The sequence below is a fragment of the Amphiura filiformis genome, chromosome 4 (genome assembly GCF_039555335.1).
Source record: "Amphiura filiformis chromosome 4, Afil_fr2py, whole genome shotgun sequence".
Taxonomy (NCBI): Eukaryota; Metazoa; Echinodermata; class Ophiuroidea; order Amphilepidida; family Amphiuridae; genus Amphiura; species Amphiura filiformis.
In genome coordinates this window covers 20,585,180-20,611,767 of record NC_092631.1, presented here as the reverse complement: position 1 = coordinate 20,611,767, position 26,588 = coordinate 20,585,180, and the positions used below count along the sequence as shown (strand labels likewise).

At 37.2% G+C, this 26,588-nt stretch overlaps 1 protein-coding gene across 3 annotated transcripts; it reads left to right on the top strand.

The window, feature by feature from the left end:
• Window positions 1–5,037: 5,037 nt before the first annotated feature.
• On the top strand, window positions 5,038–23,447 carry LOC140150666 (synaptic vesicle membrane protein VAT-1 homolog). 3 transcript variants are annotated; one of them, XM_072172738.1, is made up of 8 exons: window positions 5,038–5,193; window positions 6,763–6,921; window positions 8,522–8,683; window positions 9,606–9,813; window positions 11,238–11,408; window positions 18,311–18,400; window positions 20,192–20,442; window positions 22,129–23,447. In XM_072172738.1, the coding sequence occupies exons 2-8, from the start codon at window positions 6,805–6,807 to the stop codon at window positions 22,273–22,275; spliced, it is 1,146 nt and encodes a 381-aa protein (XP_072028839.1). In that variant the 5' UTR covers window positions 5,038–5,193; window positions 6,763–6,804; the 3' UTR covers window positions 22,276–23,447. The 3 variants fall into 3 exon arrangements, with proteins under 3 accessions (XP_072028839.1, XP_072028837.1, XP_072028838.1); XM_072172736.1 differs by having other exon boundaries at window positions 6,760–6,921; XM_072172737.1 differs by having other exon boundaries at window positions 6,721–6,921.
• The last annotated feature ends 3,141 nt before the right edge of the window (window positions 23,448–26,588 follow it).

Here is a 26,588-nt window from a genome sequence, read left to right as displayed (position 1 = left end):
GTAAGCACTGCCAACCAAAGCAAATACGCCCTACTCTGGAGCTCAGATTGAGCTAGGGGCAGCTTGGCTACCACAATAGTGGCACTGGCAACACCAGGGTGGTTATGCACTCCGGTGATTTGGCCTAGCGCCTGTGCCTAAGGGCAAATGACTTGCCACACATATGCACAAGTCCAATGGAAATTATGCACTGTATTTTGTGTGCATTCATTGTTGCATAGCAAGTTCGTATTTGGAGTACAGGCATGGATACTCTGCAGTATAGGCCTACTAGGCCTTGGCCTAGCCTACGACTATGTCATGTGATGAGAGATTCTGTTGATTAAATTGTATTTTTATGCTTCTCGATTATGCAAGCAGATAGTATATGTACTTTTCGGCAGCATTTATTGGTATTTTATTTGGATTTAGAAGAGAGAAATAAGGAAATATCGTCATGATCATCATCAACAGAGATTGTGTATTTACCAGTGACTGTGTTTACTTGTAGTTATGAATTGTGATGTGATAAGACAAATACAGGGTGTCCCAAAAAAAAGAGGCCCCACATTGCGCCCTCTTTTTCTCCTATTTCTGAAAAGTTGATCAAATTTATTTTGGTATGTAAAGAAACCTTCAATTGTTAGCTTTAATAAACCAAAACAATTATTTCAATCGGCTCATAACTTTTGAAGATATGTCCTTTTAAATAAATGTATCCGTTTTTCACTCTGTCCACGGAGGAGGTTTGGCTACTTCAAAGATTGAAAAGTGCATATACCATGCATGAATATAAAACATTCCTCGATGATAACTTTATAAAATAACAACTTTATTTAAGGGAATGGGCTTTACCGGTGGGCTTATGGGTTATGGATTTTGTTAAGTGTCATTAATTTGGGCGAAATTGATGTGGGATGGGACTTCTTTTGCTATACTTGCAATTACCTATGTTTTTCTCGTTTCTTGCTTTCTTTTTATTGACAGCATAAGTAATTTCTCTTTTTGGAATAAAAGGTAGCCCTGAAAAGGGCTGTTTAGTTTGTCTTTGGTTCTTTTGAAGTGAGTTTACTGTGCTGCTCTGCCCTCTACCTGGTTGCCTCCGTGACGAATACATGTTTCAGCCCTAGTTCTCATTGCATTAATTGCGTTGCGTACCATCCTTAAGGCCTTGTAGCTCCTTGCGCGCCGGATACTTGCGAATGCAGCAGTAATACGGGGTTGCGAAGATGTTTGAAGCTAGCTGGTGATCCTCGCTTATAGTGAATGCTTTCCCAAGACTAATGCTATTATCTATCCATGTCATTAACCGTGTGTTTCGTTTAAATCTTTGATGTAGCCAAACCTCATCCGTGGACAGAGTGAAAAACGGGTACATTTCTTAAAGAGGGCATATCTTCAAAAATTGTGAGCCGATTGAAAGAATTGTTTTGGTTTATTTAAAGCTAACGATTTATGGTTTCTTTACATACCAAAATATATTTAATCAACGTTTCAGAAATAGGAGAAAAAGAGGGTGCAATGTGGGGCCTCCTTTTTTTGGGACACCCTGTATGAAAGCAAAATAACAATACAAGATATAACAAAAGAAGCAAATATAAAACAGAATTGTCAAGTCTCATTTTTACCTGTTAGCCTACTCCTTTCATGTAGGGGAAGGTGGGGCATAACGGACCCCCGGGGCAAAACGGAACCACCTGGAAAAATAGGCCTTCGCAATACTGCCGTCTATGCAAATTATATTGAGGAACACAAGTATGGCTACGAGGATTTACAACAAAATTTTATCTGAAACAATCCACTGACATTCGAGCAAGATCGAGTCAAAAAATTACTACCCGTCTGGTGTAAGATATGTAGATGTTTAATGCGCTGAAATTTTACTTCATTAATATCGGATTCCCAAATAATTGTGTATATATTGTAAACACGAAGGTACTAGCCATGAGCTGTATTAAGTGCATGGCCTATATGCTACGATGTATTATGCATGCAACCTATTTCTAAAAAATCGGGTATGGGGCAAAACGGAACCCTAGGTGTGGGGCATAACGGAACAGGGTTCCGTTTTGCCCCGGGCGTTTTGTCCCACAGATGGGTTCCGTTTTGCCCCAATTGGACATAACTTGTCTTCACTCAAGGAAATGTAGGCGTTATCTAGGGGCCTACTCGAACATGGTAAACACTTCGCTGAAACATAGACATATAACTAGACCTACAGATAGAATTAATGATTAAAAGTTACTCCACAGAGATGGTAGGCCTACTGAATATTTCTTTCTGATCAAATATTGGTCATACATATTATAGGCCTACTAGGCCTATAAGAAGTTAACCACTCACTCCACAGAGATGGTAGACCCACTTAATATTGTAACTGAATATAGGCCTACATATAACTAGGCATAGGGCCTACCGATGGAACAACTGATATAAGTTTACACCCAGGGTGCCGTTTTGCCCCATAGGGGGGTTCCGTTTTGCCCCGATAGTGGGGCAAAACGGTTTTTTTTGTTGAAAATATTTCTTCATTTTTATAAAAAATTGTAAGATTCAAGTTATATTGGTTAATGGTATATTAAAGGTAAATACAAACTTCAACTGAACATATAATTTTTACAGTCATATTACTTATGGTGACGTCACAGAGCATCCTCAAAGTTAAGTGTTCCGTTATGCCCCACCTTCCCCTATCACTGTTTCAACATATCTTGGGGAGAATTCTAGTCTTTGATACTACGCTACCACTTGTATGTTTAGAAGGCTAGTCTTCTCCATATCAGTCGTTTACAAAAGTATTAGGGGCAAGCTCGGTCCCGTTACAATATAATGAAGATTTTGATTCTACAACATTATTTAATTAGATCTGTTATCAACATATCAATTATGCACTCACAGGCAACCAAACATCATGCTATGCTCAGTAGTCCACTGATATATATGACCTTGTTCCAGTGATCATTCCCTGCTAAGGGACGCACCATTTGATACTCAGGGGGGGGGTAGGAAGTTAGGGTCGGGGGAAGAAATTTTTTTTCGCCGCCGAAGGCGGCGAAGTTTTTTTTTTTTCGCCGCCAAAGGCGGCAAGTTTTTTTTTTTAAATTTCATGCATTATACACAGTTAGGTGGGGAAGGTTTTTTTTTTTTTTTAGTGTTGGTGGGGAAAGTTTTTTTTTTTTGCTCATGTAGTGGGTGAAGTTTTTTTGTTGTTGAAAAACTTCCTACCTCCACCCTGAGAATCTAATGGTGCGTCCCTAATTACTAATTGTTGACCATGTCATTTTTTTGATATGCTGATTGCTGAACAAGTTTATGTTTATATGTGTAGGCCTAACCTATGATAACTTTTTAAGTCATAATTAATTCAAACATAACTTTGGCAATACTCAATCGTTTTCGTTCGTTGAAACGGCAAAACATACTTTCTTTTCCTTGCAAATCGAATTAGCAGACATCAAAAACATTTCCACCACAAGAAGTAAAAAAATAATTCATACCAATAGAAGAAGGCTATAATCTTAGCTAATCTTTAGTGTACACAAATCCCATCTCAGAATTAGATACCAGCCCTATGGGCTGGCGAAAAGCACTTTTGATCAAACTTGGGATGAACTGCATGTAATCGTTAATTTCTTCACAACCAGTCAACCGAATCAAAGACAATTTGCATATGTGATGCACAATAAAATAGGCTATGCGTTACATTTAAAATGTTTGGATTCTGATGTCCATTTCTTGACTTACGTTCAATTGTATTCACTCGGTATTTTTTTTTATGGGACACCCTGTATTGCAGTTTACATGTAGTAGGCCTATATGACAGCTAATGTGAAAAGATCTACAAGTCTAACATTGGCAAAATGAAGTTTAAACAATTGACAAAAAATGTCTTTACTAGAGACTTCTCTCTAGTCCGAAGGGTCGCTTGTCCGAAGGTTCTCTACGGTCTGAAAACCAAATTAAAGTTTGCTAATCCGGAGGTTCTCTAGTCCGAATATAGAATAAGGGTTAGTGTTAGGGTTTAGGGTTAGGGGTTAGGGTTAGGGGTTACGGGATAGGATTAGGGTTAGGGTTAGCGAGCCATATTCTATATTCGGACTAGACTAGAGAACCTTATTATTTTATAATTCGGACTAGCGAACCCTCGAAATAGAGAATCCCGATTCGGACTAGCGAATGGTAAATTACGAATTTTTAGCTAATTTAGGTGTTTAGAAATATTCGCACTTTTGTGTTATGTAAACGACAGATAACACCAAAAAATATGAAGAAATTATTTCCAAACCGTGTTAAGTCTGCAAACCACTATGCTTCTCTTTTTCAAGAACGCTGGTTAACAATAAGCAGACCATTGTCTCATTTCGTAAACAAAAGCCCACACAGAATTGTAAACCTAGCGTTCGCTTTATAATCGTTCACCCAACTGAAACTATAATACCAGCTCATTGGCATTACTCATTGCACAGGTAAAAGAGAAACATGTGTTGTGTGGATTTAACCAGAGAAGATCTGATTTAATCAGTTGAGCTGTTTTCAATGAGTGTTATCTTGGTTTAATAGCTTTTAATGGGGTTTAAGTCCTGCAAAAGTGGTGAATTCTAGGTGACATAATGTCATAAATCTTTGAATTTATGACTTTATGTCGAACTTTGCACTGTTGACATACAAACACAACAAATTTGGCTGAGTCCATTTAGGTGTAAGTTGGGACATGTGTAAACATTACAAATAGGCCTATGCCAAAAAATCAGGTTTGGAAAAAAATTACCAATTTCATAATATTATAAGATCGTAGGCCTACATAATGGCTTTAATTTTTCTTTCTCTTTATTACTTTCTTTCTTTCAATTTTTTTGTTTGCCCTGTTTAGCTCTGTTTGCCCGTGTTTGCCACCTGCCAGCATGCAGCAGGCCTGCCTGCCAGAGTGCCAGGGTAAGGTCGCCCTCATTGATATGCCCGATTCGACACCTACTATTTTATGCATCATAAATAGGGGGCGCTGATAAAGGTAAACAATCAAGCCCTGCAAGCAAGCAAGCACCTTGCAAGCAAATCAGGAGCTACGTGCTGCAAATGTTGTGATTGTGTTGCACTTGTTTGTTTTTATTGCTGTGAGGAATCTACAGCTATTATTATAACCTTATAAGTGAATGGTTTTACATTTTTGCCGAAACTTAGTTCGAGCAGCTAAACTTGACGTTCGTATAATTTCAGGTAAGCTTACCTCACCCATGCACTGCATACACCATCCGTGTCAGACTAAGACTTCGACCTTGTCCTTGAGATCAACTGATAAACCTTCAAATCCATTCAAAGCACAAAGGTCAAGTTAAAGTTTTATCATTTGGAAATTAAATAAGTTATCTGGTAATGGAACTTGCATGGCAGGTCACCACAGTGTTCAAATAAAAGTTCAAGTTCAAGGTTGATCGATCTAGTAAAATCCAAGAGTGAAACTGAAAGTGAAATAAAAAAAATCATTGATGAATGTGTTGGCAGAACACAAGGTATATTGCTGATCAATAGCAAACGTGATGTATGCAGGGAACTAAAAGGGCTCAAATCCGCTGTGGCAGGAGCCGGGGCATGAGATGAATTTGATAGCTTGAGCCCTTTTCATTCCCAGCATGCATCATGTTTGTAGGTATGCCAGGTGAATTAATACAAATTTGCCATCAAACTCCATCGTTTTATACCGTAAAACCCTGTCTACAAGCATATATGGTTTTTTTTTATGAAAGCTTAACTAATACTAATTTGGCGTATATATACCAATACAACATATTGGTCTTACAATAATACTTGTTTTTATATGCTTGAATCTGTAATTTATTTGTTCAAACTCCATAATGGCGCCTGGAATAAATTAGCTTTCATCAGAAGCACTCTATATGCTTGTAGACGGGGTTTTACGGTATATCAAATTAAAGGCCTTGAGTAAAGAAAGCCCAAACTGAAAACCTTTTTGTCATAGCACTTTCCGTAGCAAAATCTTGTCAAAGATTGACTTTCATCAAAAAGATTCAGCTATTAACAAAACAGCATTTCGGTGGTGTTTCTAGATCTGCATATATATATAGCAGCTTTTCTTTGTTGAACTGCTATCAAAATCCCTCTAAAATTCTATGTGCGAGTGTCTCATCATCACCATAAAAAATCATATAATTTGGGTCAAGTGAAGTATAGACAACATAGGCCTATTTATGTAGGTTTCCTTGACCTACCTGCATGTTCTTTTAAATTTCTATGTAAATATGTATTGTGTTCTACATGTAGGCGAATTTGGCTGACTAGCAAATGTGTTAACTAAGGTTTGCCTGGCATACCTAATGTTTGCCTGTCGATCGCCATCTATTCATCAAGGAAATTATTGTACGGTACCTTGATTATACCTCAAAAGTACGGTATGAAAAAATATGCTGATTTGCCCATAAAAATCAATTGAGAATCTGCACTTTTTCCAGATTTTTGAAGAAAATTTTGAATAAAAAACCAAAAAAAAACCCACATTATGTTCTATGGGTGGACGGACTATCCCAGGGAGGGTTGGTCGGTCCAGATTTTTTTTTATTATTAATTTTTCTGGAAGAATAATTACTAAATAAACACAGCAAGCTTGAAAAATCTGAAAAAATCTGAACATATTTTTGCAAACATTTTTCTGTCAAAATCAAAGTTCACTTTAATTACAAAAAAAAAAAAAAATGGCTGTTTTATTTTCGATCAATTTACCTCTTACAGATTTCTGTGTCTCAAACCAAATTCAATCTATTTACACAGAAGAATTCCTCCTTCATAAGTGACTACAGATTGATATCCGTAGCCATGGCAACAGGTGGGAGTGGCAAAGTGATGAAAGAGTGCATGTTGACAGGATTTGGTGGCTATCATAAACTCAAAGTGGTAGATGCTCCTAAACCAGGCTCACCAGGAGATGGACAGGTAAGGTTAACCCCATGAGAACTACCTGCCGATTGGCCAAAAAGAAGTTTTCATTATCATTTGGCCCAATCAGCAACTTTGTAAGAATAACTTTACCACAAAAAAAAAGGGGGGGGGGAAGGAATTATTTGCAAAGCTCCATTCTGATTGGTGCTTAAAGTGAAGATATCATGTAATTGACCAATCAGAGGCAATGTTAGATTGGCAGGATTTCATGCTCAGGTGGTTTTAAAACAAGTATTTATTGTGCACTATTAATAGTTTTTAAAAACAATTTTATCACATTTCATTTTGATAAAAATATATCACAAGGAGTACGGCAATCACTCCCTTTGTTCATAGGTTAATCGTTACACAAGAGTGAAATTGTACAAAATAATACACACATACTGAGATGTTGATGCGTCTAATGCATGAGCCCCGAGCAACGAGTGATACGCATTTATTAAAATATTTCATTATTATAAAAATATGACAAAAATAAAACATAATTTTTGCTGTTTTTATAACAAAGTTATCACTAGTAAAAATGTTGGAAAATATAACCAAATAAAATATACATTATGCACCAACCTGCCCAAAAAATAAATCAATCCTACGCTACGTGAACACGTGCGAAAGAACTGTGCGTACATGGAGCGCCATTATACACAATCAATGCACTCTAACAATGTTTCTTAGAACAGCTTTTCTGATTATCTGCTACTCTGCTTTGATATAGGAGTGTATGAATATCTGATAATACCTCAAAATGTATGCATTATTGTAAAACTGAAATTTAGCAAAATGAGGCACAATTTTCTTAAAGGTTATATTTTTAAAAACAAGTGAGCCTGGACATCTGTGATAAAAAAATAAGTAATTATTAAGAAAAACCACTACCATAACCAGGGGCGTAGCAAGCGGGGAGACAGGATGGACGAAGTCCATGGGCCCCGAGGGTTCAGGGGCCCCAAGCAAACGAGACAATGAAATAAGGGCTGATTAAGGCGGCTCTCAAAGGCAGGGCCAAATTTTCCTGGGCCAGGCCAAAATTTGTAGGCCCCAAACTCACCGTGAGGAAGGCATGTGCACTCGAGAGGCCAAGTTTGGTATACAAATTGGGGGCTACTATAAGATCGACAGTGGTGGCAGAAGCATTACAAATTAGAGGGGATAAGCATATTTTGTTCAGATATTACTATAGGACATTTGCGCGCGAAATGAAATTTTAATTTCAGACAATTATAGCCCAAAATAAAGGTGATTTTACTATGTGAAGGGATATGATATGCAGGGAAGCGCGCCACATTTTGCAATTTTACCATATTTTGGGCCGAAACTTGGTGTTGTCGGGCTAAAAGGAACATGTACAAGGCAATTTGGGGGCCCCTCATGCCCAATGGTTAATCCGGCAATGATTGAAGGGCCCAACACTGATTCTTGTCCATGGGCCCCCGAGGCTCTTGCTACGCCCCTGACCATAACTCATAACAATCTTTCGAATGAAATGCTTTAAATACTGTAGTGATGATATGAAGCTTAGTGTACTTTAGTGCAAAGCCCAAGTAAAGGATACCACAGCTAAGCCAGTGTTTGGGACATGTTTTATATCTTGCAGGTGTTAATCAAGGTAGTAGCCAGTGGGATTAACTTTGCTGAGCTTCATGCTAGACAAGGGATGTACAAGTCCAAAGATGGTAAAGTCACTCCACCATGTGTGCTAGGTATGGAGGCATCCGGAACTGTGGAAGAGGTTGGAAAAGGAGTTGAGACCCTCCAGGTTTGTGTCATTCAATCAATCTCTCAATCAATCAATGACTCCATCAATCAATCAATCAATTAATCAATCATCATTCAATTGATGAGTCAATAAGATAATTAATCAGGCAATCAATGTCATATAATTTGCAAATCAGTTTAAATTTCCACACATGAAATTTGAATTTCAAAATGGGATTATCTGAATGGGTGATTCCATTTGAAACCTTTACCCCTGTATGGGAGATTAAGATCATGTCTTCCATAGGGGGTGTATGGATTTTAAATAGAATAGCTCATTGTTTTTCTCCAGGGTGGTTCAATATTAATGATTCAAGTTTTTAGTGCTCTTTTGTCATTTTCAGCAGTTGATGTTTCACAAAAGCGATCAATCAACACAAATAAAATTGTAAATAAATATAGGAATTCATTATAATGTGCAACTTAGAAATGCAGGAGGAAACTGAGTAGGCTACCGGGGGTGGGGGCTGAGTAGGCTATGGGGTGGGCTGCAAGGACTTACAGCCACAAACTACCACAGACGAACTACAAACAGTCAAAGTCATGTGCTTTGTATGCCATGAATTATCGCATTTCATGAGGGCCCGTCATTCGATCGTGCATTTCTAACAATCACACAAGTGTGTGTGCCTTAGCGTATATGCGATAGAGCATTGCGCGTCATCGCATCATGACGCAAAACACCATAAATATATGTGGTATATGTGTAGCAGTTTCGCCTGTGACATTTCATGGAACGATCGGCCGGAATATGATCATTATCGGGTGATGCTGAAACTTTGACTATATTGTGATTAGTCTTTTTAAAAGTAGTCTGTGCTTACAGCACTGCAAAGAATTGAACCTGGAGCCACAATGGTAAGAGAAGAGTGATGCGACTACTTCACCGATTGATTAAAAATCAACTATTATTTCCCCTGCAGGTTGGTGACCGTGTATTCTGTATAAATATGTTTGAGTTATGGAAGGAATATGTTGTCATCCCAGCTAATAGAGCATTTGTTATGCCGGATGAAATGTCATTTGAAGAAGCTGCTAGTATTCCTGTCAATTACCTGACAGCGTATCTCATGCTGTTTGACTTTGGCAATCTACGTAAGAACAAGAGTGTCCTGTGTCATATGGCAGCAGGTAAGGTGTAATAGCATGCGTTAAAAAAGTTTTAAATAAGACTGTAAAAACTTGATGCTTAGCATATGTGCTTAATTACTATCAAGCGCTTTTGAAAACATGAAATTGTACCAAAGTCTGGCGCTTTACCAATTGAGCTAATGGGGTTGAGACACAATTTGCAGGTTTACTTGTTTGTATAACTATGTGTATCGATGATTTGCTCAAAACCCTTTATCCTTTTATGGATGGGGCTCTTCAAGTTTGCATGTTTTAAAAGCGCTTGATAGGAAGCACATATGCTAACTGTCGAGTTTTTACACTATGTGGGTATGTATTTGAAAGGCTCTGTCAGTTTGGATCCAAATGTCACTAAATTTATATGGGAGATCAAGGAATATATGGAAAGGGCAAGGAACTTTATTTGGTTGAAAATTGTCAAGAATTGGCCACAAAATCTGTAAAAAAGTGAGTTTTTTGTGGCAAATAATAGCTGTCGCTATGTACGGGCTATGCCAACCGACAAGTCAGCGTATCTAGCATAAAGTGTGCTAGCATTCCGCTAGTGTGATCAAAAATGAATGTTAAAAATAATACTAATACTACCCAATGACTAGTTGTTATACAATTTATTTGCTTTAAACTAAACATGGGGTGGGTGAAGCAGGGCTGGATTTACCTTTTGGGGGGGCCCTGGGCCAGGCCATAATTTAGAGGCCCCAAACTCATGCGAGGTAAATTGTTGAATCCCGTAGGGTGAGATGTGACGCGTGCAGTACTAGCCTTTCCACATAGCCCCAGGGGCCCGCTTAAGCATGTTAAGGGCCCCTGATGGTGGTGGTTGGGGGGGCAACTGATATTATGCATAAATGGTGCCAAAATAGACCCGTACTGTGAAAGGAATTACAATTAAATACTACATACATGTATATTTGTTTATAACCAAGCATTTCAATATTAACAATGCAAAAGAGAATACTTCGCTCCATTTGAAATTCACCCATGTGGGAGCTTAAGGTCATGTCTTCCATAGGGGGGGGGGATAATGTATAGATTTCTATTGGAATAGCCCAAATGCTACCCTTTTATTGGTTCTTATAACATTATTTCAGGAAGTAATTATCTGATCTATGTGGTATGAAATTTTAGTTTGTATTTCTGTAGAAGTGGAAATATTCGTGGTCACGGCTGGCAGTATCAATGACATTTTCGTGTGGTGTTGTATTCGCAGTTGCAGAAGGAATTAGTAACTCGCTTTAACTTGTTTTAGGGCTCATGACATCACTTGGAAATATTTTTGTGGGATTTTAAATGCGCAGGGCGATCTTCATTCGCGAAATCCGCGAAAATAAAACCACCGCAAATATTTTCACTTAACAGTAGCAGGAATGAAAGAAGCTTCACATAATTTGAATAAAGACATTTTTTAATAACTTCTTATTCAGGTGGTGTTGGATTTGCAGTCACACAACTTTGCAAAACAGTAGAAAATGTGACCGTGTTCGGTACATCGTCAGAACATAAACACAAAGCTATCCAAGCCAATGGTGTGGATCATCCTATAGATTACAGGACTAAAGATTATGTGGAGGAAGTCAGGAAGATATCACCTAATGGTAAGACACTGGATGGGATACATGTAGGGGCAGGGGTGTAGCCATCTTACTGGGTTGGGGGTCGTGGGTAAAATATAAATGTGCAGAAAACAACAAAAATTTCCCGGTTGCATCATTTTGACTCTGTATTTATTGGTGTGACACATGCCGTCGTTTTAGAGAGATTGTACGTTTTAAGTCTTCCAGCTTCCAAAAATTGACCCATGATCGGGTTTGTGGAAAATGTGCTCCTTGCCCCTTTTCTTTTCCTTCCCAATTTTCTCTTTCATTTTATGTTAGAGGGGTACTTTTCTATTTCATATTTGTCAGGGGAAAATCTGCCCTCCTGCCCCCCTCCCCCTCAATTGCTTAATTCTGCAACTTTCACAACAAAATTAGTTTTGGTATGAAAGTATGTTTTTATTGTTTTACACAAATGTGATGCGATCAAGCTAAATGAGTCTAGTATCAGGCAAAATCAAAATTGGTTTTCATTGTTTTTACATGGGCCATTTTCATAGCTTTATTTTGCTGAAACCTGCATCATAATTGGACATACTGATTCAGAGATATGGCCATAACAAACGTAATGTGGATCATGTACTGGCTACTACTTGTAGGGACACAGGTGTGATCAGGCACCGGTGATTGCTGGCATTAATGCAGTAAAAGGATGCAAGTGTGAATAATTGTTGAGCAATTAAAGCTAGGTGCGAAACTGAAAGAGTGGTTTGATGGTCATACATGTATAATACATGTATATAACCAGAGCTGATGATGAATCATAAGTAGTAACATTGTAACAGCAATATAAAATGTTATGCTTCAACCAACCAAAGTATTTAAAAAAACCCTATTTTTGTCCTTTTTTTGACAGTATAAAACAGGTTTTCTAGTAGCTGAATTCTTTTAAAGGACCTTTTCAGTCATTTTTGAACATTGTAATTTTTAAATAAATTTTGTTACAGTTGAAAGTTGAAGAAGTCCTTAAACAATATTTTGCTGTGCACTGATCGTGGATCATATACCGTAAACGTTCGCCTAATGGCGCTATGGGATCCCTTGACATAACTGTAATTTTAGACACAGGCTTAAAGTGTCCTCCTGTAAAAAGCCCACCAGCAAATAAGGGCACATACCCTTAATTTTTGTTGGGATTTTTAGAGGAGGGAGCTCTCTATTTGTACATGAAATCTACCCCAAGGCAAAGGAGCCCAGGTGCGCCATTAGGCGAACGTTTACGGTATTAAGGTCACACACTGACCCAGCTAAAGTGCGATCACAGTAAATATTAAATTACAACATTAATATTTTAATGAGCATTAATAATTCAAAATTAAAATTGTCAAGATGCAATAAAAATGATAGAGTTCCGATTTTTTTCCTTTACTGAATATTTTATATGCTTCTGTCATTTTTATATGCTGTCATATGCTATATCAGTTTGTCAATGAAATAATTGTATATGTGACACGATCTGGTCCATGGGGGCCAAAGGAGGCACGGTGGCTCAGTGGTTACGGCCTTGGACTCATAATCTGAGAGTTTGCTCGGCGTGCGTGGGTTCGATTCCCGTCCCACCACCGTGTTAGCGCCTTTGGGCAAGGCGCTGCCTCACTTGCCTCACCCCACCCAGGTGCAATGGGAAGCTGTTAGGGGTAGTCACAGTCGTTGTACTGATGGACCCTGCGCCACTTGTAGGCTGCAAACGTGGTTCCGACATATTCTAATGACGGCGGAATAAGTGTAAAGCGCTTAGAGGCTGTTTACGGCATAAAGCGCTATATAAATGTCTACATTTATTTTTTTTTTCATTTTTTTATTTTTGAAAATTGAGTTACCGTAATTATTACATTATACATACAATAGGCTATCATTTACTGAAAACACCAAAGGTCTAGCATACTTGGTTCAAAAGTTACAAAGTTTTTTGATGTCTATTTTCTTATGTATTTCATTGTTTTTTTTACTCTATATTTTTACCTTTATCTCAGTTTCAAATTTGCTGCTTTTGGCCCCCATGGACCAGATTGTGTCACATATTATATGATCATGCATCAACACTAAATGTGTCAATGCAACTTTAAAGTGATCGGGGGTCCATGTCCATGACCCCAGGTTGCGACGGTCAGTAAGATCCCATGACCTAGCAGTGGAAGTCCCAAGATCAAACCTTGTCAGCCATGAAAGATCATTTCTACCATCTACAGCCCAATTATGGAATTCTCTACCTGCCCAAATTCCAGCCATTAGATCGAGGGCCAGCTTTAGCAGGGAGGTTAATCGCTTTCTGGGTGCATCCTCGTCAGCAGCTTCTAAATGATTTATTTGTCTCTGCTGTTAATGCCCAGTTATGCCATGTAAAAAAAAAAAAAAAAAAAAGACAGGTTGAGAAAGATATTGGTTTCATATGATTGTATCCATCCAAACTAGGTAATAATAATATGACGTTGATCAGATTAGTGTGTTATTGCTGCCTTCAGTCACCTGGGTATTCATGTAACATCCGAGAGTTCACATGTAAACTGGTGTATATCCAATGGCTGCCTTGTGTAAAGTTATAATAATATGATGCTATCAGCCTTTTTGAATAAAATAAACACACTATCTGTGGTCATCTCGTGCCTTAAAAAATTGTTTGATTGGCGTAACATATAATTTAAAAAAAAAATTTTTTTTTAGACATTTTAAGCTGTAAATTGCGTATGATATTAAAGGCCTTGGGAACTTTTTTGTATTTTTTTTGTATTTTTTTGTAAAAAAAAGTCTAGGGTTGGGCCTATTTTTAGGGTCGGCCGGGTTACGCCAATCAAACAATTTGTTTAGGCCTTACTTACTTACATAAGCTACATACCAGAAGAGTAGAAAACCTATTCATGTGTTCATGTACAGACAGACTGGCACATCAAAAGTAATAAAAAGTTCAATATCAGCATGTGTAGACTGAGTGATAGTGCACATTTTTGACATTGGCCAAAGGGCAATGTAACATTTTATATAATGCTGGCAAGTTGTTCACATAGGAATTTGTCTGTACAGTCTGAACAGGAACTTACTCAAATAAATCAAATAAAAAAATATATATATTTGAAATAGACCAGGAAGTATAGAAATTGAACTTGACTATAATCTTTTGTCTAATTCCTTTTAGGGTCGGCCGGGTTACGCCAATCAAACAATTTTTTTAGGCCTTACTTACTTACATAAGCTACATACCAGAAGAGTAGAAAACCTATTCATGTGTTCATGTACAGACAGACTGTCACATCAAAAGTAATAAAAAGTTCAATATCAGCATGTGTAGACTGAGTGATAGTGCACATTTTTGACATTGGCCAAAGTTCAATGTAACATTTTATATAATGCTGGCAAGTTGTTCACATATGAATTTGTCTGTACAGCCTGAACAGGAACTTACTCAAATAAATCAAATAAAAAAATATATATATTTGAAATAGACCAGGAAGTATAGAAATTGAACTTGACTATAATATTTTGTCTAATTCCTTTTACAAATTAAGTGTACTACTTGCCATCTAGTGCATATAATTTTGCGCAAGGTCCTTGACATTGCGTGCTTGCACACAATTAAGGACTAACCTTAAAAAGGACTCGTTTTTTTTTATACGAAAACCAGGAGATACACATTTGTTTTTGAGTACTTCAACATTGATGGAGTTTAGACATCTAATGGACGAGACAAAATGCAGGGAGTACACCTGTAGGTAAAATGACTTGAGACCAATATTTGTGTTGCAGGTTTGACAGATCTATGGTTACGAGTTGGTAGTCTGTTTGGTGATTAGTCCGAAAACCCAATACCTTTAATAGTTGTAACCCTGATCCTTAACCTAACCCTAAAGTTTTATTCAGATTTCCTTTGACAGCTTAACCGTCGCGTATACGTGCGTGACGTCAAGCGTGTGCATTGGACCTTGTGCAAATAATACGCGCTGGACGGCTAGCAGTACGCTTAATTTGTAAAAGGAAATCTGAATAAACCTTTAATAATCCTAAATGTCAACCTAACCATATTCCAAACCATAACACTAAACATATCCCAACCTTAACCTTAAACACAACTATAATCCTAATTGACACTTGCTCTAACCCTAACCTTTAACCCCATGAGAACTACCTGCCTATTGGTCAAAAAGAAGTTTTCATTATCAATTGGACCAATCACAAACATTGTTAGATTAATTTCACCACACTAAAAAATTGAGGTGACTTTGCAAAGCTCCATTCTGATTAGTGATTAAAATGAAGATATCATGTAATTGACCAATCAGAGGCAATGTTAGACCAGCAGCTAGTGCTCAGGGGGGTTAACCCTATCCCTAACACTAACCCTAATGTTAACCGTAACCTTATCTTATACAGGGATATAAATCTTCTGGAAATACCTGATTTCCAAAAATTTGGCAAAAAAAATGGAAATGTTAAAATCTGGAAATCTGGAAATGTTTTTTTTTTTTTTTGCATTTCTGGAATTGGATGATGAAAATTTGTCATAAAAGAGCCCAAAAAAAAAAAAAAAAACTTTTGTAGGATGGGGGTGATATCCTCCAGCCTATTCAGCAAACAAACCCCCCTAAAATGTTCAATACCGCATGCAAGCCCTTGGCCACCTGTCCAAGGACCAGTTGGATTTTCAGGAAATGGATATGTTGCCCATTTACATCCCTGATTATATTTTGCTCCATCCAGCAACTACTAAGTCACAGCTGCTGGCTGGAACATCTTTCTTTCATCTTTTATGATTTTACAAGACAAAACTAAATGAACTGAACATTGCCATCTGAAGCGTGGTGCACCAGCAATTTGTTGCCATGGCAACTGACATAGTGTGTAATGCTCTACCTAGCACAGTAGCTAGGCTGATTTTAATGAAGCATTGGGATATTGTGTTGAATTAAGGGCTCAGATAGCAATGTTTTCGCATATTTTTTGTGGGACCTGAGAGCACATCAGACATCAAAATGCACTTTGAATACGAGGAATGTACTTCTGATATCAAATAATTTTGATTTTTTGAAATTTGCGATATAGTACACATTTTATGGCACATGATTATAAATTGATATTTTTTTGAAATTTAACGGTCCTTGAAGGAAATTGTATAAATCTAATGATAATTATGTCCATCATATAAAAATTTTGACCCTTCATATTGAAGAATAGATTTTTTCCCCAAAATGTAGGTCTTTTTGAGAAAAAAGTGTATATCTTCAAAATGAAAGGTCAAAATTTTCAATTGATGGTCGGCTTTTCATCCCAGCTACACACACTTTAAGTACATAATTATCATTAAATTTATAAAGTTTACTTCGAGGACGGTTTTAAATATCAAAAATATAAAAACTATCAAATTTTAATTATTTACCATAAATTTTTTATAATAACATGAATTAAAAAAAAAATCAAAATTATTTGATACCAGAAGGACGTTCCTTGTCTTCAGAATGCAATTCTATATGTCTGATGTGCTCTCATCAGGTCTCACAAAAAATACTGTGCAAATGTTGCTATCCGATCCCTTAAACCTTATACTGTACTTGATTGGAAAGAAGTAATCAGACCTAACTCTCATTCTAAAGTGATTAACTTACCATTGGGCTATTCCATTTAAAATCCACATTACCCCTGTGGAAGATTTTGGAAATATCTTCCACAGAGGGAGTATGAATTTCAAATGGAATTAACACATTAGCTGTTCCATTTGAAACTCACTCTCCCACAGAGGAAGATTCAGGTTGAATTTTTCTCAGAGGGTGTATTTTCAAATGGAGCTGCCTAATGTGCTCATTCCATTTGAAATTCATACTCCCCCTGTGGCAGATATTCCCAAAATCTTTCACAGGGGTAGTGTGGATTTTAAATGGAATAGCCCATTGGAGAATTAATTAGTAGCTGCTTTCATCTTTTATGACTAGGAGATTAAAGGGGCCCAATAAATAATAATAAAATTCACATTGTGGTCCACACATACTATTTTTTTTCATGTTTTCAACATTTTCCTCCAGGTTTTGTTTTTTTAAATCATAAGATAAAAAAAAATGAAAAAGAACTTTTGGTTGCAAAAGAGGACCAAAAATGCAATGTTGAAAAAGTTTTGAAAAAATCACTGAATGGTCACAGCAGGTGGGCCTGGGGAGGTTCAAAATTACTAAAGGATTCATGTAATATTACGAAATGATTTTTTTTCTGCCAGTTACGGTTGAAAATACAAAGTTTGTCGGAAAAAATGGCCTAAAATCACTGAATGTTCACAAATTGGTAAAAAAGCTTCAAAATTACAATTTATTTAAACTGGTAAGTATCAGTGGCAGTTGAGATTGGATTAAGCATTTCCTTTTCGAGCACATCTAGGCATTAACAGCTGAAATCTAGAAGATAACGCTGACGAAACTTCGGCCAGGCACAAGTGACCTAGTGAACGAAGGGGGTCGCCGTAGATAGTTGGTCAGGGCAATTTTTACAGGACAGTCAAGTGTAGCCAACAATCGGGCTTATGCTCGGAACTGACTGTAACAAGGTCTTTTATCATGGGTCATACATCTGCCCCACCATTATTTTTTTGGTCCTGCAGGGAATTGAACCCGGGACCTCTCGCACCAAAGGCTAAGACCTTAACCAGTGTTCCACACTGCTCCCTGCTCTCTTGACCCAAAGGCTGACAGTTAAAATTTTTACTTGATTGTTGGGAGTGGCCTTCTTTTCCTTGTTCTACATCTACAAATCTGTTCTCACTTTTCTTTTCGTATAGACCAGCATGCTTATATAGGCTTTATAGCCTGGCTTGAGCAGTTTGTTTGAACCTGGTCCCATCAGGATCCAAGTGTGCACACGGAACGACAGTTTAAACAAACAAGCAAACAAACAAATATAGACTTGTGTTTTTGCTTTTTTCCCCCATCCAGGTGTGGATATTGTACTAGACCCATTATGTGGAGCAGACACCAAGAAAGGCTATGACCTACTGAAACCAATGGGAAAGCTGATTATATTCGGTATGTACAGAATTGAAGAGCTGGTCACTGGGAATACCAAAATCATATTGTATTTTGTAAACTGCTCAAATAAAGAAAGTCCGCAGTCATGTAACTCGTCCTACATCAAGACCTGATCTTGTTATGACAATTTGATTGATACGGTCGTATGCAGAATCTTGTTAGCTCCAATTTGATACCACATTTACTACCAAACACTCAAAAGTAACAAAGATTGATACCAGTTTATGGCATTTGGCGCATTTTCAAAAGTTGCAAATCAAAACGATACACGCGGTCGAAATTGCTTAGCGTGGCAATGTGGTCAAGCTTGCTTGCCCACGATGAACCCACGTCGACTATCCCAAGTGTGTGCTTTATTCAATTGTTAATCTAAAACGCATGGATTTCTGCAGTGCTTTACTGATGAATACTAGGGCATGATGCCATCGATATGACCTAGCGGTTGTTTCAGGCTATGTAAATGGTCGCGCTCTGCCATTCACCTCTACAGGTCCGCGTGGTCCGTTTTTAATTTGCAACTTTTGAAAAGGCATCAAATTTCATATACTGGTATCAATCTCTGTGAATTTAGAGTTTTGGGTAACAAATTTGGTATCAAATTGCAGCTAACAAGATTCTGCACACAACTTTATCAATCAAATTGTCATAACAAGATCAGGTTTTGATGTAGGACGGGTTACATGACTGCGGACTTTCTTTACTATTTGAGCAGTTTATTTCCTCTAGGTTTAGCCAAGAAGGAGGGGATATTGTGATAGTGTATGCGGCTCTTATTCTCCTATCTTATCAATGCAGACTCTCTCTGTCCCCACAGTATAGGGGTCAGCCCCATGAAATGTTTGTGTCGTTGGACAGATATTTCAAATGGACAAATCATGTATCCATCAAAATGTTCAGAAGAGTCTGGAGAATCGTTTCTGCTATGTTGTCAAATTTGCATGTTCTATTCTGTTTCCATGGCAACGGTCATGCTATTTAAGAACTTTGGGCATTTTTTACCCACAAATGTCACATTTTAATCAGCTATATCTTTCAAATTAAATGAAGTTGAAACATCATAATTTTTTGGTGTAAAGAATACATGACACATGGATATTTAATATCTCTGACATAATTTGATATGAAAATATATAATTTGATATGAAAATATGGGTATAAAAATAGGTGAAAATGTAATTTTTTGGTGATATTTGTGCAGTTTTGACCAATACAACGGGCGGGTTACAAATTTAAATATAGCACTTTTTGAACTGAACAAATGAGGTAAAACAAAGAAAATTGCTATTTCATTCCAATGCCTATATCGTCAGTGTGTGTATCAGTGTGTCAATCATTAAGGTTGGACTTTAACCTTGGAATTATGGAAACTTTTCTGCCTCATAACTACTAAAATATTGGTCTAAAGTGTATAAAAAAATGGGCAAAAATGCTTAGTTAGAAAATACCAAAAAACACATTTTTGACCCAAATTTTTTTGGGCAAAAAATTTTAATTTTCAAAAACTAGATATAAATAGCTAGGACCTGTTTTTTATATTTTTAAATTTTGATAAACTTCACCAAAAATGGTTGCCATTTGGGTAAAATTTTGTGCAAAATTGAGCATTTTCAACTATTTTATGGTGAGAATTGTACAAAGTTGGTCAAAATAAAAACAAATAAAAACACTGATCCTAGGTATTTATGTCTATTTTTACTTACTAAAAAAATGGGTAAAAAACAATGAATAGCCCAATGTTACAAATTTTTGCATTTATGTTTGCTTGCTTGGTTGTATTGTACTATAAAGGTGCAGCTAATGGCATGACAGGAGAACACAAGAGCTTCACCAACTTGGCAAGCATGTGGTGGAGTCTGCCGACATTCAAGCCGTTGTCCATGATGACATCAAATAAATCCGTAGCCGGATTTCATCTCGGGTACCTGTCCGGGGATGATGAAAGTGAGGCGATGATAACAGACGCGGCAGCAGATCTTGTCCGGATGTATAAGGAAGGGCTTATTAAACCACATGTTGACTCTGTGTGGCCATTTGAAAAGGTATGTATCATAGTCATAGAGGTCTCTTTTGTGGGCTTTGTTGTGTGTGGGTGTTATTGTCGGTAGACATGTATGACCTGATCAGATAAAATTATGATAATATTGACAAAGTTATTCTTGAAGTGGACAAGGTTCATTAGGTTTGTATAACAACATGATTACACATTTTGGGTCAATAAATATCACTCCGACAGTGATGTCAACATTGTGCCAATGGCGCACAATTGGGCTACTTGGCGATCACTTACCACCATTCACAAAAGCATGCTGCTACTTGCCTAAAATTGGGTTACTTTTGCAAGAGTCAGATCGCGGCAATAATTTGACATATTTTCCTTTCAATTTAGCCGATTTATAAAGGTTTTGAGTCTCTGAAGCGCAAAGTTGCAATTACAATGGGTTTTGTGACCTTTTATTGATTGGTCCGTAATTTCCCATTAAGTACTGGAAGTTTTTAAATCAAGTGCTTTACAGCCCAAATGGGTGATTTGCTTTCTAAATTTGGGTAAATCCGCCCAAATATCTGGTATTGGGGTATTGGGTGCTTTTTTTAGAAGCTTACAAATTGAGCTACTTGAGAATTCTTTACCGCGGTGTGGCGAGCCAATGGGCCGCCGCTTGGTGCTAAAAGTCTTGGCAACACTGCACTTCGATGATGGCCATCGCCCAAGATGGTTGACACTGCAAGGTCAGTAAATAACTACAGCACATATAGTCAGTCTACTCTGAAGTACAAAGTACCGACGCGGACGCACACATTGTGCCGACTTTGAAGGCACGCATACCTCAGCAGAGACGCAGCACTGCGCACTGTTTACGCGCTATATACGCGCGCGTTGTCACTTTGTACCTCAGAGTGGACAAACTGTAGTGTGGAGTCAGTGACCCATCAGTGGGCTGTTCCAGTTGAAATCCATACACCCCCTATGGAAGTCATTACCTTAATCTTCCACACAGGGAGTGTGAATTTCAAATGGGGTTACCTGAATGGGTGACTCCATTTGAAATCTATACTCCCTGTGTAGGGCACATAGAGCAGCTATACCAGCTGCTCTGTCTCTGGCCCGAGGGAATGGAATAAACTCCCTAAAGCCATTAGGGAGTCTCCATCAATTCCAGTTTTTAGAAAGAAACTGAAAACTCACCTTTTCAGTTAGCTTCTTTCTTGTTCCTTCTGTGTTTCTTTTTCCATCCTTTCTCTCCTTGTTCAGCGCTTTGATAAATTTTAAAGGCGCTATATAAATATCTTTATGTATGTATGTGTAGAAGATTATGGTCATGTCTTCCATAGGGAGGGGTGTATGGATCTCAACTGGAAATGCCTAATGGATAAGAAATACCAGGCGGCGGATGACATGATCGAGCCGGCAACCCGTGAAACCGCCCGTCCGTATGGCATTTTCCATATACTCGGTTAGTTTTGTGGGGTTCATTATCGAACCCCAACGGTTTTAGCTTGTATTTATATTATTTATCAACATAGGCCTATTTGTTTGTGATATTTCAAGCGTTTTAAAATTTCAAAATAATCCCATTGAATTACACGGTTGACGATCAAAATTTACTGAATTTAGGGACTGCACGTCATACACCACCTGAGAAATACCTGTATACAAAATTGAATGTGGTATGAATTCTAATTTGGCGCTGTTTTTGATTTTTTGATTTCCTTTGCATATTGTATAGGCGGGTGATGCGATGAAGTACATAGCTGATCGCAAAAATGTAGGTAAGGTTGTACTCTCTTGGGAAAAGAAAGATGACACCGAAGAGAAGAAAGAAGGAGGAGGAGAGAAAAAGGATGAGGGAAATGAGAAACCAGGAGTGCTGTAGTGAAGACCTCTATTGCCAAGACCATGATCTGCCCATTCGATACGGAGACCAGACCTGCCTAGACTGTGACCAGCCCTATAATGCCGAAAACGAGACATCTAAAATCTGAAACTGAGAAAAGATGGTTTGTAATGAAATCTTCACAGCAAAGTTCTGTGAAGTATAATCAGTGGTGTAACCAGCAGGGCAGGATTGGAACCCCTGCCCTCTGCTTCCCCCCAGACTTCTCCCCCAAATGAGTTGACCATTTATACATGCTTTATGGAGGAGCCCCCCCCCCCCCGACTGCCTGGTCGATTACAAATGGCTTAGTCACACCACTGTTTATCAAGTCTGTGTAAAATATTTGTATAATAAAAAAGTATATCTGTTCAGACACAGGATCATGTTTAAGTACTTTGTTTCAAAATTTGAAAATATTTGTATGATAAATGAAAAGCAACTTGACACAAGTTTCTACGCAATCAGTAATTAAATTTGAAGCCTTGTGACTCAATTCTTGATTGATAGAAATGCAGCATTATGTCATTTTATTTTTTCTAAATAATTATTAATGTAGCTGTTTGTTCATTGATATAGTGCTAAATTCACATCTTACTATGGACTAGTATGTGAATCGCTTTTATTTTAGCCAGCAATTTATATAGACTAAAATGTTTTTTGTCATGATAATTTTTTTCATAAAGAGTACTATTTACTAAATAAGTCGGCATCTTGTTTAACTCAATGTGTTTAATATTGTCTGTGCTGAAATTGGGCTATTCTAGTTGAAATCCATACACCCCTATGGAAGACATGACCTTAATCTCCCACACAGGGGGTGTAGATTTCAAATGGAGTCACCCATTCAGGTAATCCCATTTGAAATTCACACTCCCTGTGTGGAAGATTAAGATCATTTCTTCCATAGGGGGATGGATTTCAATTGGAATAGGCTATTTGCTTTGGTGCTAGTAGATCTGAATCAGATGATTTCAATTCCTGTGAAGGTCCTTATTGTTTACAGTCAGTTTTGGCAAACCTCTCTGCCAGATTAAGACTTAAAAGGATGTGATACAATTGACAACCTCATCCCCATTGTTCTTCATCAAACTGAGATTTTGGTATCAGAAGAAAGTTCTTATAATATGTGACACAACCTGGTCCATGGTGGCCAAAGGAGGCATTTTTGAAAATTGAGTTAAGGTTGGTCTGAACCCTGGAATTATGGAAACTTTCGGACCTCATAACTGCTAAATTATTAGTCTAAAGAATATAAAACTATACATTTTTTTTTTTTTTATGACTTGATAAATTCATCTGTGAGGTCCAATTTGGGCCAAAATGCTCATTTTTGAGAAAATCCCAAAAACAGGTTTTTGGCCCAAAATTTTAATTGTAACGTAACAAAAAAATTGTTTGGCCAAAAAATTTTTTTATTATTTTAAAAACTAGATAAAAATATCTGGGACCCGTATTTTTATTTTTTAAATTTTGACCAACTTCACCAAAATTATTTGAAATTTGAAGCGAAAATCAGGCTTTTTATGATTTTTAAAAAATTTTGCATTTTTGACCATTTTTGGTGCAAATTTCTCAAAGTTGGTCGAAATTCAAAAAAATAAAAATACGGGTCCTAGATATTTTTATCTAGTTTTTAAAAATAATTAAAAATTTTTTTGGCCTAATAATTTTTTGTTACTTTATAAAAAAAATTTGGGCTAAAAACCTGTTTTTTGGATTTTCTCAAAAATGAGCATTTTGGCCCAAATCAGACCTCACAGATGAATTTATCAAGTCATTTCCATTCTAAAAATGTATACTTTTATATTCTTTAGACTAATAATTTAGCAGTTATGAGGTCCGAAAGTTTCCATAATTCCAGGGTTCAGACCAACCTTAATGTAACTATTACATTATACATACATACATTAAGCTATCATTTATTGAAAACACCAAAGGTCTAGCATACTTGGTTCTAAAGTTATGAAGTTTTTTGATGTCTATTTTCATATGTATTTTATTGTTTTTTACTCCATATTTTTACCGTTATCTCAGTTTCAACTTTGCCGCCTTTGGCCCCCCATGGACCAGATCATGTCACATATGATCAGCTCATAATAGGCGAGAATTATTCAGTTTTTATTACTGCATACGTCAATAAAGTCCCAACTTGCGCCTGCATAAATTTACAAAAGCGCGCATCAGGCAAGCAATACGCAAAACGTGGTTCACGTAGGTGGTGGGCCAAGCTGTTTGTACGCTATTCTATATCAATGCATGATGTTATGAGTCCTGCTGATTACGAGCTGATCAGAGTATATATTTCTCATTACCCCAGTTGTAAATCATGGTGGTGGTACATCTATCAGGCATGAGAATTTTCAGTTTAAAAACTGAATTCAGTTTTTTTTATAGTCAAAATTTCCGCAACTTTATTTAATTTCAGCCTGTTTTGGTACTTTTTGCCCAATTTCACGCGCATTTTCAGTTTTTTTTAGGAAAGTGCAGTCTCATGCCTGATCTATGGACCATTGTATCTTAAAGGAAGGTGACCTGATATATTTGGAAAATCAAATTCTTTAAAACTTACGTATACTATAACATAAAATGTCATCCCTTTCAAGCAATCAAAAAAACCAAAAAACCATGTAAATGTTTTTTGTAAATGTAACTAATTCCTAATGGAATTACCGACATTTATACAGCGTGATATTGGTAGTCTACAGTGTTTTTATTAATGATAATCATCATGATCATGTAATATATGATTTCAAGTGAAAGGCCCTATTTTTCTCATAAATATATTGAAATTAGAAGTTCGAACTCAGTGTATTTCTGAAGATATCATCAAAAAACTGCCTACTTGGTATACCATATTTGAGACTAATTAGACAGTTTTTTGATGATTTCTTCGGAAATATACCGATTTGGAACGCCAAATTTCAATATGTTTATGAGAAAAATATGAGCTTTCATCTGATACCAAAATCAGCATTTTGATGAGGTAAAATGAGGGGATGAGATTGTCAATCAGGTTACCCACCTTTAAATACAGATAGTTAGCCCCACTAGTGATGACAATGTTTATTTTGGTATGTGTCTAGGCTTTATGTGTAGATCAAATCAAAGGGTGCTGTAATAGAATTTAATGTTTAACCACAATCATGGTAATTTTACAAATGTAACTATTTTGCATAAATTGTAGATATTCATAAAAACTTGTAGCAGTACATTTTGAGAATGTTAGTACTTCAATCGATCTGTCACCAAATTATTTAACCAGATATCTTGAAAATTCTTTAGATGGCTTGTTTTAACCCCCGAGCACTATACCTGCCGATCTAACAATGCCTTTGATTGGTCAATTACATGAGATTTTCACTTTATCACCAATCAGAATGGAGCTTTGCAGAAAATTCACCCCAATTTTTTTGTGTGGTGAAATTATTCTAACAATGTTCCTGATTGGGCTAATTGATAATGAAAACTTCGTTTTGGCCAATCGACAGGTAGTTTTCATGGGGTTAAGTTATGCCAAAAAATTAAGTTGTGCAGGGCCAAATGGCTAATTTAAATTTTCACTTAACTGCATTCCTGTATATTTTATATGATACTTGTTGCACATTTTATTTTACATATTACTGTAATTATAGTACGTAATTGTCTGTGTATTTCTTCATATTGTAATTTTCATTCTATTCCTGTGTATCTACTCAGATTCAATGCAATGTAGAAATTGAAAAATTAAAGTATATTGTAAAAAAAAAAACATTGGTGGATCAAGGTCTTAGCTAGGATTTGACAAGTGCCTGTCATTTTCACCAAAACTGCCTGTTCAAAACGTGATCCTTAAAACATAAGTCGTGTTCACATTGTCGGACGTACACCCGGCGGAACTTGATCTGCGTAAGTTGCTAGGAGTAGTGGTAGGCGCTGCTAGGAGTAGGTGCAGTGTGAACGATGGTCAGCGTAAGTTCCGCCAGGCGACGTCGACGATTTACTCCTGACAAAAGTCAGGAGTAGCGAGCTGGGTGTAACCTCTGCCAGGCGTAAGTTGCAATGTGAACGCTGCTACTCCTGGCACCCGGTGTAAGTTGAACCTTTTGTTAGTCTGAAATAAGAAATTACATATCGCGCGGTTGATAAAGGTCACAGAAACACCAGAAGTGGTAGCCAATGTTTACGCCGACCAGAAGTGAATGCTTGGTGGAACTAATTGGCGTAGTGCTAGGAGTAGGCTAGGTGTGGACATGAGGTAGGAGTAGGGAAAATATTTGTGGAATTTTGATCAATGTTAGCGTAAGTTTACGCCGGGTGTAACTCAAAATGTG